The 16,714-nt window shown below is 40.8% G+C and overlaps 1 protein-coding gene across 1 annotated transcript in view; it reads right to left on the reverse strand.

Annotated features, from left to right (window-relative positions):
- Positions 1-15,011, reverse strand: part of LOC148106535 (protein NLRC3-like) — a 60,205-nt gene extending 45,194 nt beyond the window's left edge. The window contains exons 1-5 of the mRNA XM_087843156.1: positions 14,958-15,011; positions 11,468-11,599; positions 11,282-11,383; positions 3,699-3,812; positions 3,305-3,430 (exon numbers count right to left, since the gene is read on the reverse strand). Of these exons, the coding sequence (XP_087699282.1) occupies positions 3,305-3,430; positions 3,699-3,812; positions 11,282-11,383; positions 11,468-11,556 (431 nt within the window). The 5' untranslated portion in view covers positions 11,557-11,599; positions 14,958-15,011. The remainder of the gene's footprint in view (positions 1-3,304; positions 3,431-3,698; positions 3,813-11,281; positions 11,384-11,467; positions 11,600-14,957) is intronic.
- Positions 15,012-16,714: the final 1,703 nt, after the last annotated feature.

A 16,714-nucleotide genomic window follows, 5' to 3' on the forward strand; every position in this document is an offset into this window, starting at 1 on the left:
AATATGTGCGTTGAAGGACATGTCCTGGTCAAAAATGACTCCAAGGTTCCTCACAGTGTTACTGGAGGCCAAGGTAATGCCATCCAGAGTAAGAATCTGGTTAGATACCATATTTCTAAGCTTTTCAGCGCCGAGTACAATGACCTCAGTTTTATCTGAATTAAGAAGCAGAAAGTTAGTGGCCATCCAGGTCTTTATGTCTTTAAGACATTCCTGCAGTTTAACTAATTGGTGTGTGTTATCTGGCTTCATGGACAGATAGAGCTGGGTGTCATCTGCATAGCAATGAAAATGTATGCTATGTCTTCTAATGATGCTGCCTAGGGGAAGCATGTATAATGTAAACAGAATTGGTCCTAGCACTGAACCCTGTGGAACTCCATAATTAACCTCAGTGTGTGAAGAGGACTCTCCATTTACATGCACAAATTGGAGTCTATTAGATAGATATGATACAAACCACTGCAGTGCAGTACCTGTAATACCTACAGCATGTTCTAATCGCTCTAATAGGATATTATGGTCAACAGTATCGAATGCTGCACTAAGGTCTAGAAGGACAAGCACAGAGATGAGTCCACTGTCAGAGGCCACAAGAAGATCATTTGTAACCTTCACTAAAGCTGTTTCTGTGCTGTGATGAACTCTGAAACCTGACTGAAACTCTTCAAATAAACCATTCCTCTGCAGATGATCTGTTAGCTGTTTGACAACTACTCTTTCAAGGATTTTTGATATGAAAGGAAGGTTGGAGATTGGCCTATAATTAGCTAAGACTGCTGGGTCTAGAGATGGCTATAGGACTTCCTTTTACCACCTGCCGCTGGATCAGAAACTTTCTCTTGGACCGTGTACAGAGAGTTAGAGTGGATCCCCATCTTTCCTCAGCCTTAACACCAAGTCCCCTACTGTAAACTCTGTACACACATGACTGTGTCAGTACCCACCCAGATAATGCAGTCATTAAGTTTGCAGTTGGCATTTAAGCCGCTGCTGTGTGGCTGGAGATATAGGTTGCTGAAGTCATGAGCAAACAGACTCAAGGGCAGCTTTTACAACAAGACAATAGCCTTAATAAATGCTAACACCTGACCTGATTAGCTACCTCCTTGGATTTTTTTTTTTATTTTTTATTTTTTATGGGTGGGGTGGGGGGGGGGGGGAGCAATATGAGTAATAAATATACTCATTAATTCTTTAATTCTTTTTTAATACTATTTACACCTTTTTTGCACTTTTGTGTTTAGTTGTGTTTAGTGCTGAAATGGGGCAGTTTTCCAATTTTTTTGTGCTATTCTACTAAGTATGACTCTGCAATGACAATAAAGTTATCATATCTTACTTATGTATCTTCTCCTCTATTTTGTGCCTTGTGTGTCTGCTTTGATTACTAGGCTTGTTAATCCCCCTCTATATTCCCATTTTTGCCTTCCAGTTTATCTCCATGTTTGTTTATCTTCTGTCTCTATGTCAAAGCGGCATGTCTTATTCGGGGTCTTGGGGTGTGTTAGTTCTTGTTTTATTTTGATGTTTTTGCGTCTCATCTCCTTCGTATTAAGTTTTACTCCCTGTCTCATTAATCCAGATTTGTTGCAGTTGTGTTCTCTGGTTTTTCCTATTTCCCTAAGTAACCAGTGTGTATATATGGTCTCAGTCTTCTCTATTCCTTTGTTGTGTCCTCCCTAGATGGTAGTCTGTCTCCTTGTATAGCATTCCCTGTGTTTTTCTGCCATGTCAATTGATAGTTCAGTCTATGTTTTGGGTTTGGTTTTACTTTGATCCACTAGCATTAAAGCTGTAATTATGAGTTAACTCCAGGTTTCCTGAGTCCCGCATTTGGGTCCTAATCTTGTCTTCAACACTACACACCTGTGACACGTGGAATTTCAAAGTTTGAGCTGGTAAACTTAAAGACTATCTTTTCTGTGACAAAGCTTATCATCTCTGTGTTTGCAAGCCTTTCAGTTCAAGTGATATATTTTTTTAAGGTTTCGGAGTCTCTTGCAGTCTTGGGCAACTGCTCTGTCTACCAGTAGCTGGTGTTTCGCTTCTCTGGTATTCCTGCCAATTCCTTTCTGTGCCCCGCTCATGTATTGAGCCATTTGCCTGTGTGACTGCAGAAGAAGGTGACTAAAGAAGAAACACTCAATACTAAATGCACCACCAGCCTAGACCTATTGCAGCATAACTACGGGAGGATTAGGTGTCACCTGATCCAGCCCTAACTATATGCTTTTTAGAAAAGGAAAGTTTTAAGGCTAATCTTAGAAGTAGAGAGAGTGTCTGTCTCCTTAATCCAAACTAGAAGCTGGTTCCATAGAAGAGAGGCTTGAAAACTGAAGGCTCTGCTTTCCATTCTACTTTTAAATACAACAAGGAAGCCTGCAGTCTGAGAGTGAAGTGTCCTATTGTGATACAAAACTATGAGGTGTTTAAGATAAGATGGGACCTGATTATTCAAGATGTTTAGTGGGTAAAATAAACATTGAATCTGTAACCAATTTTCTAAGTAAATATATTTCGAAAGGTGCTATTGACATGAAATTTCTTTGTTGGTAATAATTGCTTCAAGAAGCCTCTGGCATGGAGAAACAAGTTGAATGCATTGCTTTGGTGTGATTTTAGCCCATTCTTCCAAACAAACAGTCTTCAAATCCTGAAGATTCTGTGGGCCCCTTCTATAAATGGAGCGCCTGGTGGTGCCAGTGTCCGGCAGCCTCGCCTCTGTCAGTGCGCCCCAGGGTGGCTGTGGCTACAATGTAGCTTGCCATCACCAGTGTGTGAATGTGTCCATGAATGGGTGAATGACTGGATGTGTAAAGCACTTTGGGGTCCTTAGGGACTAAGTAAAGCGCTATACAAATACAGGCCATTTACCATTTAGTTCTCCACAGATTTTCAGCTGAATTCAACTGAGATTATTGGCTGGGTTATTTTATCAGCTTTATTTTCTTTCTCTGAAACCAGCTGAGAGTTTCCTTGAGAGCTGTGTGTTTGAGATCATTATCTTGCTAAAACGTCCACACTTATTTCATCATCATCTTGGTTTTTATCACAAATTCCTCAGTACATTTTTCCATTCATCTGTCCTTCAATTATATGAAGCTTGCTAGTGCCGTATGATAAAAAAAAAAAAAAACAGCCCCACACCATGATGTTCCCCCTCCAAACCTCACCTCACAACACTCTTCTGATTATTTTTTTATATTTGTAAACTATTAAAAGTCTAAGGCCTTAACCTGAGAAAAACCACTCAATGAGAATAGCCATAAGACTGGAAGAAGTGTATTTAAGGAGAACTGACCTTCTTCCTTTCATTGGTACTAAGCCTGTTGCATTTCCTTTTTCTAATGGGTGCTCCATGGACTGATCACTCTTCAAAGAGCCACAGCTGGGGTAATGTTCAGTAGTATCCATTTTCTTTATTTTACTGATAGAGACCAAAGACCAAAAAGAAGAAAATTCAGTTTCTTTATAATATAAATTTTAAGATAACTGAGTTTAAACATTAATCATCACAGTCCTATCTGCTTTTCTGCTGGGCTGAACTAAAATATTGTAGATGGACAATTGAAAGTTCTCAAATGACTTTGAAGATGATAAGAGAGAAAGGACAAAAAGTGAGAAATCACAAAAACCATCCATTATTTGTTTTACAGCAGCAAATCTAATTATAAAATAAACTGATGTTCACTCACTTTGTCTTTGAAATCCACTGTTTTTTAAAGTTCCGTGGTGGTTCCATGGACCCATCACTTTCGAAGGACACACAGCTTGGATCAAGTTCAGGAGATTCTGATCTTTCCCAGATTCTATGGATAAAGACCAAGATCAGCAGTTATATAAAATCAATTGTTAGCCTTCGGAAGATAATGGAAAGATCAGCAGCTGTGAAAAAAAAGAAGAGGCAAGTTTGGTTGATTTTTTTTAAAATGATGGTTGAACTTTGAACATGCAGTTTGCCTCAGAGATAGACTGAGCTGCAGAGGACTGTCTTTATATTATATTCATGCGCTGTAAAAGAAAAAGAAAATCTGTAAAAACACAGTACTGTCATGATTCGGCTGTGTGGCAGGCAGGAAGTGGACCCAAACACAAGCTCACAGAGGCAGGAATGAACTCAAAATACGGCTTTTATTGCTGGAGGGAAACGGCGAAACAAACTGATAGGAAACTACACTGGGAAGCAATACACTAGCACACAGAGAAACACACGGCCATGAATGAGGGAGAATCCGACACCGAACCGAGGGAGACGCGGACATAAATACACCGAGGTTTAACGAGGGAAGTGGGAGCACACGGGGAACACAGCTGACACAGATAATCGTAATGAGACAGGGCAGGAGTGAACGCAACATGACGCATACTGACGAGAGACTGTCAAAGTAAAACAGGAAGTACACAGAGGTTCAGACAAGAGGAGAGAGAGAGCACAGACATAACGGGCTGGGGAAAACATTCAATGAAACACAAGGAGTGGAGACGAGGGCTCACAGATACACAGAGGGGCACACAGGGGGTAAAAGTCACAAGGGGAAATCAAATAAGGAACAACTTAACAGAGCAACCCAGGAACCATGGCCTAAATGAAGAACAAAATACAAGAATAGGGTTAGGGGGTAGAGTAGGGTTAGTACCTGGGAATCCCACAGGCAAATGGGAACCATGAAGAAGCCGCTAGGAAAGCTGCAACCATTAAGTACCTGCAGAGGTTAGGGAAGTCCTGAGGAGTCAGCTAAATGGCAAGAACAAGATCCGGGCTATCAACACCTATGCCCTGCCCGTGATCAGGTACCCTGCTGGGATAATGAGCTGGCCAAAGGAGGAGATTGACGCCACTGACATCAAGACAAGGAAGTTCCTTACCATGCATGGAGGATTCCACCCCAAGTCCAGCACCCTGAGGCTGTATGCTAAGTGAAAAGAAGGATGCCAGGGACTGGTGAGTGTCAGTACCACAATCCAAGATAACACAACAAACATCCATGAATAAATCAGGAAGATGGCCCCAACCGACCACATGCTCAGTAATTACCTTAGGCAGCAGAAACCCAAGAAGGAGGAGCAAGTGGAGGAACCATCATGGAAGGATAGGCCCCTGCAAGGTATGTACCATTGGCAGATAGAGGAAGTGGCTGACATCCAGAAGTCTCACCAGTGGCTGGACAAAGCCGGACTGAAAACAGCACAGAGTCTCAATCATGGCAGCACAGGAACAAGCTCTGGACACAAGATCCATAGAGGCTGGGGTCTATCACCAGGCAAGACCCCAGGTGCAGGCTGTGTAAAGATGCCCCTGAGACAATCCAGCACATAACAGCAGGCTGCAAGATGCTAGCGGGCAGGGCATAACCAAGTGGCCGGCATAGTATACAGAAACATCTGTTGGGCCTGGAAGTCCCGTGGTCAAAATGGGAGATGCCCCTAGGGGGGTCGAGAATGACCCAGCTAAGATTCCGTGGGACTTCCAGATACAGACGGACAAAATGATGGTGGCTAACCAACCAGACAAAATGGAGGTAGACAAATAGAAAAAGACGGTGGTAGTGATAGACGTAGCGATACTGAATGACAGCAACATCAGGAAGAAGGAACACGAGAAGCCGGAGAAGTATCCAAGGCTCAGAGAAGAGCTCAAGAAGATGTGATTGATTGATTGATAGATCATACTTTATTCATCCCGAGGGAAATTGGATTAAGGGTGCCAGCACCATGGAGGATGAAGGTGACGGTGGTCCCAGTGGTAATCGGAGCACTGGGTGCAGTGACTCCCAAGCTAGGCGAGTGCCTCCAGCAGATCCCGGGAACGACATCGGAGATATCCACCCACAGTGGTGAGCGGGTAATTTTATTTTTTTTGTGTATATATATATATATATATATATATATATATATATATAAATAAAAATTCCCCACTCGCTCCTGCGGGCGGTCAATCCTTCAAGCTCGGGTCCTCTACCAGAGGCCTGGGAGCTTGAGGGTCCTGCACAGTATCTTAGCTGTTCCTAGGACTGCGCTCTTCTGGACAGAGATCTCCGATGTTTTAATTTGTCATTTATTAAAATTACAAATATATATTTTAACTAGAAAGTACAGTTTTTAAATTTAATGTTGCTGAAACAACAAAATAATAATAAAAAAAGTAAATCTATCTGATCGAGAAATCACTCATCTTTGGAAAAGAGAGTTTCAATTTTTTTCAATTCAATTTTATTTATATAGCGCCAAATCACAACAAAAGTCGCCTCAAGGCGCTTCATAGATACAGAGAAAAACCCAACAATCATATGACCCCCTATGAGCAAGCACTTTGGCGACAGTGGGAAGGAAAAACTCCCTTTTAACAGGAAGAAACCTCCGGCAGAACCAGGCTCAGGGAGGGGCGGCCATCTGCTGCGACCGGTTGGGGTGAGAGAAGGAAGACAGGATAAAAGACATGCTGTGGAAGAGAGACAGAGGTTAATAACAGATATGATACAATGCGGAGAGGTCTGTTAATACATAGTGAGCGAGAAAGGTGACTGGAAAGGAAAAACTCAATGCATCATGGGAATCCCCCGGCAGCCTACATCTATTGCAGCATAACTAAGGGAGGATTCAGGGTCACCTGGTCCAGCCCAAACTATATGCTTTAGCAAAAAGGAAAGTTTTAAGCCTAATCTTAAAAGTAGAGATAGTGTCTGTCTCCCGAATCCAAACTGGAAGCTGGTTCCACAGAAGAGGGGCCTGAAAACTGAAGGCTCTCCCTCCCATTCTACTTTTAAATACTCAACAACAAGTAGGCCTGCAGAGCGGGAGCGAAGTGCTCTAATAGGGTGATATGGTACCACAAGGTCATTAAGATAAGATGGGGCCTGATTATTTAAGACCTTGTATGTGAGGAGCAGGATTTTGAATTCAATTCTGGATTTAACAGGAAGCCAATGAAGGGAAGCCAAAACAGGAGAAATATGCTCTCTCTTTCTAGTCCCTGTCAGTACTCTTGCTGCAGCATTTTGGATTAGCTGAAGGCTTTTCAGTGAGTTTTTTGGACATCCTGATAATAATGAATTGCAGTAGTCCAGCCTGGAAGTAATAAATGCATGAACTAGTTTTTCAGCGTCACTCTGAGACAGGATATTTCTAATTTTAGAGATGTTGCGCAAATGGAAGAACGCAGTCTTACATATTTGTTTAATATGTGCGTTGAAGGACATGTCCTGGTCAAAAATGACTCCAAGGTTCCTCACAGTGTTACTGGAGGCCAAGGTAATGCCATCCAGAGTAAGAATCTGGTTAGATACCATATTTCTAAGCTTTTCAGCGCCGAGTACAATGACCTCAGTTTTATCTGAATTAAGAAGCAGAAAGTTAGTGGCCAGCCAGGTCTTTATGTCTTTAAGACATTCCTGCAGTTTAATTAATTGGTGTGTGTTATCTGGCTTCATGGACAGATAGAGCTGGGTGTCATCTGCATAGCAGTGAAAATGTATGCTATGTCTTCTAATGATGCTGCCTAGGGGAAGCATGTATAATGTAAACAGAATTGGTCCTAGCACTGAACCCTGTGGAACTCCATAATTAACCTCAGTGTGTGAAGAGGACTCTCCATTTACATGCACAAATTGGAGTCTGTTAGATAGATATGATACAAACCACTGCAGTGCAGTACCTGTAATACCTACAGCATGTTCTAATCGCTCTAATAGGATATTATGGTCAACAGTATCGAATGCTGCACTAAGGTCTAGAAGGACAAGCACAGAGATGAGTCCACTGTCAGAGGCCATAAGAAGATCATTTGTAACCTTCACTAAAGCTGTTTCTGTGCTGTGATGAACTCTGAAACCTGACTGAAACTCTTCAAATAAACCATTCCTCTGCAGATGATCTGTTAGCTGTTTGACAACTACTCTTTCAAGGATTTTTGATATGAAAGGAAGGTTGGAGATTGGCCTATAATTAGCTAAGACTGCTGGGTCTAGAGATGGCTTTTTGAGTAAAGGTTTAACTGCAGCCACCTTGAAGGCCTGTGGTACATAGCCGATTATTAGAGATAGGTTGATCATATTTAAGATCGAAGAATTAATTAATGGCAGGACTTCTTTGAGCAGTTTTGTAGGAATGGGGTCTAAAAGACACGTTGATGGTTTGGAGGAAGTAATTATTGAAGTTAACTCAGAAAGATCAATTGGAGAAAAAGAGTCTAACTTAACATCAATGGTACTAAGAGTAGCTGTAGATAGTATTACATCTGTGGGATGATTATTGGTAATTTTTTCTCTAATGATAAAAATTTTATTTGTGAAGAAGTTCATGAAGTCATTACTAGTTAACGTTAAAGGGATGGTTGGCTCAAAAGAGCTCTGACTTTTTGTCAGCCTGGCTACAGTGCTGAAGAGAAACCTGGGGTTGTTCTTATTTTCTTCAATCAGTGATGAGTAGTAAGCTGTTCTGGCTTTGCGGAGGGCTTTCTTATAAAGCAACAAACTATTTCTCCAGGCTAAATGATGATCCTCTAAATTTGTGACACGCCATTTCCTCTCCAGATTACGAGTCATCTGCTTTAGGGTACGTGTTTGAGAATTATACCACGGAGTCAGGTACTTCTGATTAGAGACCTTAGTTTTCACTGGAGCTACAGTATCCAGAGTCGTACGTAGTGAGGAGGTGAAATTATTAACAAGATAATCGACCTCTGTTGGGGTAGCGTTCAGATAGCTGCTCTGCTCTGTGTTGGTACAGGGCATTGACGATGATAACAGTGGCTGGATTATATTCTTAAACTTAGTTACAGCGCTTTCAGAAAGACATCTACTTTGATAAAGTCCACTCTCCACTGCTGTGTAATCAATTATTGTAAATGTAAATGTTATCAGGAAATGATCAGACAGGAGAGGGTTTTCAGGAGACACTGTTAAATGTTCAGTTTCTATGCCATATGTTAAAACAAGATCTAGAGTGTGATTAAAGTGGTGGGTGGGTTCTTTTACATTTTGAGAGAAACCAATTGAGTCTAATAACAGATTAAATGCCATGTTGAGGCTGTCATTTTTAGCATCTACATGGATGTTAAAATCACCCACAATAATTATTTTATCTGAGCTCAGAACTAAATTAGATATAAAGTCTGAGAAATCAGACAGAAACTCTGTGTAAGGCCCAGGTGGACGATAGATGATAACAAGTAAGACTGGTTTCTGAGTTTCACAGCTGGAGTGGACAATGTTAAGCATCAGGCTTTCAAATGAATTAAAAGTCTGTCTTGGTCTTTCATTAATTGATAGACTTGTGTGAAAAAATTGCTGCCACACCGCCCCCTCGACCTGTGCTTCGAGATTTCTGGTAGTTAGAATGACTCGGGGGTGTTGATTCATTTAAACTAACATAATCATCCTACTGCAACCAGGTTTCTGTAAGGCAGAGTAAATCAATTTGTTGATCAATTATTAAGTCATGTACTAACAGAGACTTGGACGAGAGAGACCTAATATTTAATAATCCACATTTTACTGTTTTACTCTTTGGTTCAGATGTGGATACTGTATTGTTCTTTCTTTGTAAGTGTTTATGTTTAAGTTGTTTGTTGCTGGTTTTTAGTTTGTTTTTTGTCTTTTTGGAAGCTGACACAGTCTCTATGGAGATGGGTTTTTGGGGGGGTAGCAGGAGGAGAGAAGCTGCAGAGAGGCGTGTAAGACTGCAACTCTGCTTCCTGGTCCCAACTCTGGATAGTCATATTTTGAGGGGTTTAATAAATTTGTCAATATTTCTAGAAATGAGAGCTGCTCCATCCAAAGTGGGATGGATGCCATCTCTCCTAACAAGACCAGGTTTCCTCCAGAAGGTTTGCCAATTATCTATGAAGCCCACATCGTTTCTGGGACACCACTCAGACAGCCAGCAATTTAAGGAGAACATGCGGCTAAACATGTCACTCCTGGTCTGATTGGGGAGGGGACCAGAGAAAACTACAGAGTCCGACATTGTTTTGGCAAAGTTGCACACCGATTCAATATTGATTTTAGTGACCTCCGATTGGCGTAACCGGGTGTCATTACTGCCGACGTGAATTATGATTTTACTGAATTTACTTTTACCCTTAGCCAGCAATTTTAAATTTCCTTCAATGTCGCCTGCTCTGGCCCCTGGAAGACAATTGACTATGGTTGCCGGTGTCTCTAGCTTCACATGTCTGAGAACAGAATCACCAATTACCAGAGTTTGACCCCCAGCGGGTGTGTCACCGAGTGGGGAAAAACGGTTAGACACATGAACGGGTTGGTGGTGTACCTGGGGCTTCTGTTTAGGACTATGCTTCCTCCTCACCGTTACCCAGCCGCCCTCTTTCCGCAGCTGCTTGGAATCTGCCGGGGAACAGCTAGCGGGGCCTACGCTATCTTCGGCTGCACCAGCTACAGGGGCCTGGCTAGCTAAGGGTGAGTGAAGGGTGCGAAGCCGAGTCTCCAATTCAGTAATCCTGGCCTCCAGAGCTGCAAATATGCTACATTTGTTACAGATATCATTACTGCTAAAGGAGGCCGAGGAGTAACTAAACATCTGACACAATGAGCAAGAAAGTGCAGGAGGGACAGGTGAAGTAGCCATGGTGCTAACGAGTCGGCTACGAGCTAAGCTAGCGAAACAGTACAGAGACAGTGAGTGAATACTTTGGCTATAAATTAGGTAGTGAGTACACAGAAAGTGTGCTTCGGATGAAGCACGTGAAGATTATAATCTGAAAAAAGAATGTATTTAAAAGTTGTTAATTAAACTGCTAAGCAAATAAGCTACTCAGAAACACCACTGTGTTTGAGCAGGAACAGGAAGTGATACTCTACCACAGAGCGAGCGAACACCAAGTGACAGCGAATATATATATATATATATATATATATTATAAATGGATACTGAAATAGGATGTGGAAGGTGTTAAATCCTTCCACTGAAGTTCAGTTAGAGGAAATTTATCTGTCCTCCACAACAGACCTGGTTCTGATGTGTCTTAAAGTTAAATTTGAGATCTTCCTTCCCTATCCACCAAGTGGTCATAGTGGATCATCTGAATTATTTTAGTTTGCATGTATTTACTAGAGTTTTGAGCGTGAACAAATGAGTCTCAGGGGAATTTTTCTGTATTGTTGGGTTAAGACATTTTGCAAACTTTATAGCATATCTTCATGTATGGCCTCTAGCTGCTTGCTTTCCAACAAAGATGCAGTTTAGAGACCAGAAAACAACGTCAAGCAGTTAAATCAGACACCAAACTGAAATCAAAAAGTTCATGTTACTAACAGCTCACCTCTCTACAGCAGGCGATTGCTGGCCTTTAAAATTAAAAGGGCGAACTTTAGACGCATCACTCTGTAAGGACACAGAGCTGGGTGGAGGTCCAGGTTGGTTCCTGTGAATAATGATGCAACAGTGATGTGAGTGCTGAGCTGTGAAATGGAGAAGAGTCATGGACAGTTAGAGATGGTCATCTCACCTCTGAGCTTTGGTCTGGGTCTCATGTTCCCCACACAGAGTGGTTTTAGAGGGAGGGACTCCCTCCTCTCTGTCCTCACACTGATCCATGCTGCTGAATTCACATCAGTTCACACACACTTTCTACCTTCACCTGCAGAGGAAACACAAATCATTCATGTGCGCATCAACTGAGATCTGCAGAGGTCATGTCTGATGTGTTGGACTAACATCCATCTGAGACACAGCTTTCATCAATTCACTAGAAAAAGTGTCACAGAGTCGAGTTCAGCCTCCAAATCCCTCCATTACTGTATTCCTACAAAGCAGCAGGTCAAACATGGCTGTAGAAATGGCAGAGAGCAGCTTTATTTCAGTAACAATGCCCAGGACCAAGATGACTGCTTACAGAGAGTTCATACTCTAACTGATAGCTGCTTTGCTAGCTAAGCTAACTCAGGAACAGTTAATCTAACAGCAGTTACTGTGGAACAGCGGCCGAGCTCAGGACACATTCAGTTTGTTTAGTCTGATTCCTGGACTCTGATTACACACTAACCAAAAATGGGACACATTCGGCCTTATTGATCCAGCTGTGAGTCGGATGCTGTGAAATACAGAGCTGCAGATTTTAACATGAAGAGGTGTGACTGTGTAACTTTGTGAGAAACCATCAGTAAATTCGTCTCATTTCACCATGTTTTTATTTCTGTCTCTTGCAACATTGAAATTCAGTAAAGTATAACATTAAGTATAAAACAAAAGAAGAAACAAAAGGAAGTTTAGAAGTTTGCAAGCACATAAAACATAAATAACAGAGAGACAAAAAGGAGAACAGAATCATTTCTACATGAAGCAGCAGTCGGGTACACCTTCATGTGCTGACTCTAAAAATGTTGAGTCTAAGTCAGAGTTCACATGCTGACATGTGAAGGCATGAAACCTTGTTGTACTGGTTAGTATAAGATTGATTGATCACAACTGATTGTTGTGACAGAGCTGAGTCACATTTACAGAATCCTGTTCTTAGAAGACCTCAGTGAACTTACTCATAACAGCAAGTATACAAGTTCAAATTTGCTGTAACTGGTAGTTAGAATAAAGGTAGGATAAACCTTGAATGACTCCACCTCTGATATAAAAAAGCAGAGAGAGGAGGATGTATTTTGACCCACAGAAAGATGAGATGGACTGATGTTACCTGACAAGTTTAAGTCTAACAGTATTTTGTGAAACAATGTTTTGTGTTTATGGACACAAAGTGACTGTTTTTTATGCCAGTGAACATGTATTTATAACTAATGATCTTTAAGAGGAGGGTGTTACCATGGCTACCAACAGTGTTGGGAAGGTTACTTTTAAAATGTATTCCATTACAGAATACAGAATACATGCCCCAAAATGTATTATGTAACGTATTCCGTTACGTTACTCAATGAGAGTAACGTATTCTGAATACTTTGGATTACTTAATATATTAACATGCTGTTTACAACTACATGAATGTACTATTGCTGTGATTTATTACTGTTACTGAAGGTCTGCGGCTCCGAACCGTAGTAAAGGGACCTCTGGCTAATACGGTGGGTTCCTGTCGAGCTCGTAGCCGAAAACTAGCTTTACTTTGTTGTCTGGGTCAACTTTGCTAGCGAGAGATTCGTGTTCGTGTTTTTGGAGGAAAACACGAACACTGTGTATAGTCGAGTCTTAATAGCTTACTTACAACTGGGCTCGTCAGGCACTCTTCTTGGCTGCAGTGGTTATTATTATATTTGCATGCTTCCAGCTCGTACTTTTCCTTTTTCTCCCTCCCTCGCTCACAGACACATAACGGGTATGGCAGTCCATTCTCCCTGCAGCACAGACTACACTGCCTATGATGCTACATTCTTTAGAGCTATGCCTGTAGCATTCTGCCTATTAGCCTAGCACAACAACAACAGGCGCTCTCTCACCCAGGAAACACGCAGAGAGAGAGAGCGTCACCCTGTAACCATGGCAACCGTAACGCTGCCACCTGGAACAACAGAACGTAGCTGTCAAACAAAACCCAAACAGTCCTGACCCACCACAATATGAAACAGGGAAGTACCGCAGTGTAATCCATTTATTTCAACAAAGTAGCTGTATTCTAAATACCACCTTTTTAAACGGTAACTGTAACGGAATACAGTTACTCGTATTTTGTATTTTAAATACGTAACGGCGGTACATGTATTCCGTTACTCCCCAACACTGGCTACCAACAAAACAAAGCTTACCTGCTGTAACCTTGAAAATACAGGTTACCGCTGTATTCTCTCTCTCTAAATCTAACCCAGTGGCTTCAATGTGGCTTATCTGATCAACATGTTTTAATTACAGATAATGTATCTGAGTTTCAGGAAACCACACCTCATACACCTCTTCTGTATCTGCCTTCCTCCTGTTTCCTTTAATATCCATGCAGTCTCAGGTAAATATTGCCCAATCTAATTAAGAATGTGTTCCCTACAGTAAAAATAATCATGGACCTCAAATTTGTATAATGGTATATGAATCAATAGATTATAGGTTGTAACTAATTCACGGGTTATGACAAAGTCTCTCGATCTGCAGCACCCTTGAAGAAAACAAGCAGATGGAACAAAATACAGCTCATTATTATTTTAAAAGGCAGACAGGATTTATTTCAGCTCCAAATTTAAATTCAGTGATCTCCACGAAACTAAGTATCTTCATCTGTTAAAAGCTGCATTAAAGTCAGCTTCACTTTCTGTTGATGGAAAAATAAAATAATTCTTTATTACAGCTACAACTTTATTTTCTATTAGTACGGAAAAACTCTAAAACAAAGATTTGTGAACTATAGCTTCAGAAGACAAATTTTGCCCTGAGGAATCCTGCAAATAACGGCGGCATGCATGTGAGTGCCAGGAAACACGCCCATAACAATAGTATCAGAGAGTCGATGGTTATTATGAACTGTGGGAATCAGCATCCAGTGGGCCTGCTGTCTCAGCTGAAAAAAGATGAAGCACGTATACTTATTTTGTACAAAATAATGGAACAATGTTTTGTTGTATTGACTAGCAGCTGTCTGTGTTAAACTGTGACCATTCTGCAAGTTCTTTAACTTGTCAATCGTGTGATTTAATCACAGAAAGTGACGAATCTGCGGATGCAACATCTGGAAAATGGAGAGTGGAATACTTGAACAAATCTATCTAGTTAACATTGAAAAAATAGTTTACCTGGAACACCTGGACTGGACTCCGATCACACATACCTGAAGGCTATTTCTGGATTGTGTTCATATACAATCATATACAGTATCTATTTACCTATTCCAGCTGTGAGTCCGTTAACTCGAACTGTGAACACATAGCTAATGTTAGCCAGGAAAACATTACACAATGACTTTAATGGAGAAAACACACACAGTTTGTTGTGTGAAGAAATCAAACATGAGCTGAACAAACAGTAAATTTCCTAAAGACAAACTGTTAAAGGAGGAAACAAAGCAAACTTACAGTTTCTTTAAACACAACAACAAGCTCCACTTCACACCTGGACACTAAACACAGACACACAGGTGAGCTGCTTCCTGGAAGTTGGTGGGACTCAACCTGAAGCAGGACAGGTGGGAGGGGCTCAACAGGAGCAGCCAGTTTCATTTAACAAGTCCCTGAACAACAGACTTTAATGTGGGTTTTTGATTAATTGAATAGCTGCAGCAGGAGTGATTATTTAAGTTTTCCTTTCCTTTTCTTGTTATTTTTCTTTGGTTTCAGTTAAATACATGGTAACTGCAAAAGCATTTTGTGTTGTGTGTATTTATTAATTACTGCCCATCAGCTCCAGTAGCATTCCTAAATCTTCTGATTAATAATAACCTAATATTTCACTCAATACCTAGCCTGTATTAATTCATTAGCGCTTCATCAGTGTTACATAAAGCGTCCCTCTTGTCTCCTTTACCCATTTCTTCTGTAAATTCCACTCTCACAGTCACACTGGAACACAGAAACATTAAACACACAGGAAAGAGAAATGTTCCAGTGTGACTGACTTCTGTATGATAAATTTTGGCTCTCTTGTTGAATTTTCATGTCTACTACTGACTACAGTTTACCATCCATATGTCATCTTCACCTATTTAAATTTTAGACAACTATGTTAAAATAGTAATTCTTTAAGCTATAATTCGTAACTAGAAGTCCTTCAAGCACAACAAGTAATTTCTCCAAGGATTGTAGAAAGAAGAAAAATGTTCCTTTAATGAAGACAAATAAAATTAGTTCCACATTTTCAGAGATGCTGATTATTGTATAGACTATGTAATAACAGATCTTTGTTTGTTTTTTTTGTTTTTTTATATTCAGTATCGCCTTAAAACTGGTTGGACTGGTTAGTATTAAAGTTCACTTTTTCACATGAAACAAGAAGCTGTAACTGCCAATGTGCACATACTGATCCCAGCTCAGCTCTGACACACCCACACTGTTTGGTTTATTTGAAACATGAACAATGAACTTCATTCAAATCTGGTGACAGGGTGTAGTTTTTGGCACAGCGATCATTTAAATGTGTGTTTCCTACTTCACAGTAACGCGCTAGAACTGAGTGTCAAGGATCGGGTATTTGGCAGGATGGATTGGGCCCAAATGCAGGACTCAGAGACTGACTGATTAACTTAAAGTGCAGCTTTATTGCTGGGAAATCCACTGTAAATTAAACTCACAAAAAAACAAACGAAAACCCTGATCATAGAAACGAGGACTGAAACACTGGAACTGAGCCGCTAGGAAACTAACGGGAGCACAAGACAAACCTAAAGCATATTGAGGGTACAATGTGACAACAAGCAAGGGATGACAGAACTAAAATTCCATGATGGAGTAATCAGGGAATGGAAGACTGGAGGGAAACACAGCTGGAACTAATTAGGCAGACGAGACGGGGGACAGAAGCTGAACACAGAGAAGGAATATCAAAATAAAACAGACTTGACACTGAACAGAGGGAACACGGAACCAAAACCTAAGAACTAGAACTCAGAAAATACTAAAGAACTAAGGAGCTAGTAATACTTGAGACAGAAATCAAAAACCAAGAGACAAGCAATGACACATCCTGAAATCAAGGATTAATAATACAAAATAGAAAACACTGGGTCACCGACACAGGACCATGACACTTAGAGTATGTGGTATCAAAGAAGCTGATACCTCAGACAGAAGCTTTTTGTATTATGTCATTTTTATTATATTTTATTATTTAATTAACA

This window comes from Neolamprologus brichardi, chromosome 1, assembly GCF_056152115.1.
Source record: "Neolamprologus brichardi isolate AB-2024 chromosome 1, ASM5615211v1, whole genome shotgun sequence".
Classification (NCBI taxonomy): Eukaryota; Metazoa; Chordata; class Actinopteri; order Cichliformes; family Cichlidae; genus Neolamprologus; species Neolamprologus brichardi.